The 4,489-nt window shown below is 38.2% G+C and overlaps 1 protein-coding gene and 1 pseudogene across 1 annotated transcript; both read left to right on the top strand.

Annotated features, from left to right (window-relative positions):
* The first annotated feature begins 674 nt into the window (after positions 1-674).
* Positions 675-1,616, top strand: OR6M1 (olfactory receptor family 6 subfamily M member 1). Its single transcript, XM_072812595.1, has one exon. The coding sequence runs from the start codon at positions 675-677 to the stop codon at positions 1,614-1,616; it is 942 nt and encodes a 313-aa protein (XP_072668696.1).
* A 450-nt stretch (positions 1,617-2,066) lies between these two features.
* Positions 2,067-2,166, top strand: LOC140631302 (U6 spliceosomal RNA; annotated as a pseudogene).
* Positions 2,167-4,489: the final 2,323 nt, after the last annotated feature.

Genomic DNA, 4,489 nt, shown 5'->3' with positions numbered 1-4,489 from the left:
TTCTCTCTCAGTAACTGTAAACTTCAGAAAAATAGTTCTAGTTAAAGTGTGGGTCGAGGGCGCTTGGGTGGCTTAGTGGTTGGGCATCTGCCTTTAGCTCAGGTCGTGATCCCAGGGTCCTGGGATCAAGTCCTGCATCCGGCTCCCCGCAGGGAGCCTTCTTCTCCCTCTGCCTATGTCTTCGCCTCTCTCTGTCTCTCATGAATAAATAAATGAAATATTTAAAAAATAAAGTGTGAGTCAGGTCTTCATACCACATTTATTTATTTATTTATTTATTTATTTATTTATTTATTTATTTATCTATCTATCTATTTTATTTATTTATTTATTTTCATACCACATTTTTAACCAGGAAAATGAAGCTGGCTGCAATGAAGAGAAGAGAAATTTCATTTAATGAGAATGAATAGAACTGTATTACTGAAAGAAAGCTTCAAAAAATTTTTAATTCACTCTTCTCCCTTGTTTTATGGGAAAAGTTGTGTCGAAATGGTATTTTGATTTTCCCAAGGATGCCCAATAATGACTTTCCAATAGAGGGTTGACCCGTCTCCCAGTGGAAGACACTCTCCATAACACATTTCCAACAGATATTTGTAAAATTTCGTCCTGAGCTGATTTTCCTTTTCTTGCTTCTTAAGGGAGACCCTGCCCACCTCGTAGCCATAGCCATGGGGAATTGGAGCATAGTGACCGAATTTACCCTAATTGCCTTCCCTGTTCTCTTAGAGCTTCGAATCTTCCTCTTTGTGGTTCTTTTGCTGACTTACACACTAACAGCAACAGGAAACATTATCATCATCTTCCTAATATGGACTGATAATCGCCTGCAAACTCCAATGTACATTTTCCTCAGTAATTTGTCCTGTCTAGATATTTTATATACCACGGTCATTACCCCAAAGTTGCTAGCCTGCCTCCTTGGAGAGAAGAAAACCATATCCTTTGCTGGCTGCATCACTCAAACATATTTCTACTTCTTTCTGGGGACAGTGGAGTTTATCCTCTTGGCGGTGATGTCCTTTGACCGCTACGTGGCCATCTGTAACCCCCTGCGCTACACCACCATCATGAACAGCAGGGCCTGCCTCCTGCTGGTTCTGGGCTGCTGGGTCGGAGCCTTCCTCTCCGTGTTGGTACCAACCATTGTAGTGACAAGGCTGCCTTATTGTAGGAAAGAAATTAATCATTTTTTCTGTGACATTGCCCCTCTTCTGCAAGTGGCCTGTGTAGACACTTACCTCATTGAGCAGATAAACTTCCTTCTATCTGCCCTCGTCATCCTGAGCTCCCTAGCATTCACAGCTGGGTCCTACACCTACATCATCTCTACCATCCTGCGCATTCCCTCAGCCCAAGGCCGCCAGAAAGCTTTTTCTACCTGTGCTTCTCACATTACGGTTGTGTCCATTGCTTATGGGAGCAACATCTTTGTGTATGTGAGACCCAGTCAGAACTATTCCCTGGATTTTGACAAGGTAGCTGCTGTCCTCATTACAGTGGTGACCCCTCTTCTGAACCCTTTTATTTATAGCTTAAGAAATGAAAAGGTGAAAGAAGTGTTGAGAGAGACAATGAACAGAATCATGTCCTTGATACTAAGGAAAACTTGACATTCGTGTTTAGTATATCACACAACGTTTCTTATCTTCAATACATTCATTCTGCATCAATATAGTACCATGTTGACATTCCAGAAACCTGAGACTGTGTCAACAGGATGAGCAATGACTGTACCAAACTGAAGGAAATTCTGCTTACATCTAGAAAAAAAAAAAATCTAAGCCATAAAAAAAAAAAAATCTAAGCCATCAACTTGTATATTCAAGGCTTTAAACCATGAAACATTACCTAAATAGGATCTAGAGTTTCCCAGATCTAATCTCAGCTAAATCAGTGTGTTTTCCAGATGACTTTGACCATGTCACAACTTATCTAAGCCTTAATGTCTCCATCTCTAAATGAAATAATAGATAATAAAACATCACTACTTGTAGGAAGACAGTAAAGTTAGAACATTTAAGCTTCTTGGATTAGGCATTCTTGAAAATTTCAAGAGTTTCAGTTTTCACCTACACATACCACTAAAATTAGAACAATGCAAAGATTAGCATGGCCCTGCAGAAGGATAACATGCAAATTCATGAAACATTCCATATCATTTGGTGGCAGATGGTAATTAGACTTGTCATTTCATAATGTATAAAAATATAGAGTCACTATGATGTGTACCTGAAACTAACTTGTGTGTCAATTACATTTCAATTTTTTTTTTAAAAAAAGGTACTTAAAAAAAAAAAAAAGCAAACCTGAGTGAAAGGTGGAGATATTTGCTGAGAAAAGGAACATAAGAAAGGCAGGTCACAAATGACTTTGGTAAAATATTTAATAGAATTTGGGGGGTAAAAGCCAAAATGAAGTAGGTACAATAATCTGAATATATAAAGAAACAATATAAATACAATCAATATTTTCAAGCAGGTTAGCTGAGATTATAAGCAGTATGAGAATATAAAGGAAATGTGTGTTAGAAAATATTTTCTAAGAGGAGATGTGTTTGCTTTTTTCCAATACTAATTGGAGGAGGATAGTCGTGGCCTTAGGCTGAGGCAACAGGAGAGCATGAATGACTACTTTGATGGGTTACCCAAATGACCAAAGGTGAGGACATCAAGAACATGAAGGAAAGGATAGTTATTGGCAGAAGTTTGTATTACATACTAATAAATATGAATGGATGAATTCAGAAGTGGAACCTATAGCAACCAGGTGAAAATTGTCACAGTCCTTTGTGACGGATGGCCCAAAATGAACCTTAAGAAGAGGCTTAGCACCTAACTTTGGGTAGAAAAATGGCCAAAGAAAAAGTATAATTTTTAATAATGTGTGAAGAATAGAGCAAATGACCTAGATCCCCATCCATCACATTCCTATTTATTTGTATGTAATACAAACTTCCACCAATAACTATCCTTTCCTTCATGTTCTTGATGTCCTCACCTTTGGTCATTTGGGTAACCCATCATAGTAGTCATTCATGCTCTCCTGTTGCCTCAGCCTAAGGCCACGACTATCCTCAGACATTGAATAACAAGCAGTGGAGGATCACGATTGCTGCAAGAGGGAATTGAAGTGAGCCTACAACTGCCCTGGGGTGCAGCCTAAATGCAGTTTCTAGACGGCAGCATGGGGCTGGAGCATTCAACCAGAGGCTGGCAGGGTCTCTGAATTGAGCAGAGATCAGAGTTTGGGAAGGTGGGTGACTTGTCTTTGTAGAGAAGAGGAGCAGGGATGAGAGACATACACAGAAAGAAAACTCTGGAGATAGGCAGAAGGATATCCTCAAGACTTCAGCTAAGTATAGAGCTAAGCATCCATTTAAAAAAAAATAAAACAAAAACAAAAAAACAACCTGAAGGTGCAAAAGGATCCATGAGAAATAAATAAATATTTTTTTTGTGATCACAAAGGGATGGACAGAGTTTTTTTTTCCTAGCAACCACAGTGAAAATTGAAACTACATGAGGCATAAGATAAAGTAATGGGGATAAATTACGCCAAAAGCAAAAGAAAACCCAGGTTTTTCTTGAAAGAGTTTCAAAATGAGATTTGAAAGGATTAACTTGATCCACAAGTAACTGAAGTGCCAAGGAGAACAACGTCTAACATGCCTTAAAAGAATTCAACCGATTCCAACACTTAACAAAGTAAAATACACGGCATCCAAACAAAAATGTGTAGGCAAAACAAAGAAGTAGGATATTGTAACACATAACCAGAAGGGAGGTCATCGACAGAAACAGACCCAGAAATGATGGGAATTACCAAGCAAAGAATATTTAAGTAGCTACTATAAATACATTCCATATGCCTGAGAATGTAGAATGTAAAATGATTTAATGGTGAAATCATTAAATGCATAAAATTAAAAATGACTAAAAGCATTTATGATATAACTACTCTCAAACAGTGGTCATAACCCTGCTCTATCATAACCTCCCCCTTCATCCTGCACTTTTAAAATCTTTATTTGTATTATTCAATGTTTTGTTAACAACCATTATTCTCAGACAGAATTGGCCATGATGATACCATATTCTCAAAGTATTAGACAAAGAGCTTTGTAGGAAATGTTTTTGCCTGAAATGCAATATACATAAACTATAGAAAAAATGCCCAAGGTTTCCACTAGTTCTTCTACCCTTGATCTTGCATGCAAGATTACGTGTAATAGTTGGGACGCAATTTCCTCGTGACCTCACCAGTCTGTGAACATGAAGCAGGTCACAATAAAATTCCAAATGTCACTGGTGCTCGCCCTTCTCACCCAGACCATGTACCATAGGTTCTCACTCTCCTATGCGATTCCAAGTATTTCTTGGAATCCCCAAGAGATGTTTCATGTATAGTTATGAACTGTCACTTAATATTATCTGGCTCTGTCTGTCCTTTGCTGATTTATACCATCTTTGAAGTGGCTTGAAAA

The sequence above is a fragment of the Canis lupus genome, chromosome 3, assembly GCF_048164855.1.
Source record: "Canis lupus baileyi chromosome 3, mCanLup2.hap1, whole genome shotgun sequence".
In the NCBI taxonomy this organism is placed as follows: domain Eukaryota; kingdom Metazoa; phylum Chordata; class Mammalia; order Carnivora; family Canidae; genus Canis; species Canis lupus.
Note: the sequence above shows the minus strand (reverse complement) of the source record. Positions and strands in the feature narration are given on the sequence as shown.

What these genes read in the sequence shown, in the direction of transcription:
- OR6M1 (XM_072812595.1), top strand. Translation starts at nt 675, where the DNA reads ATGGGGAATTGGAGCATAGTGACCGAATTTACCCTAATTGCCTTCCCT.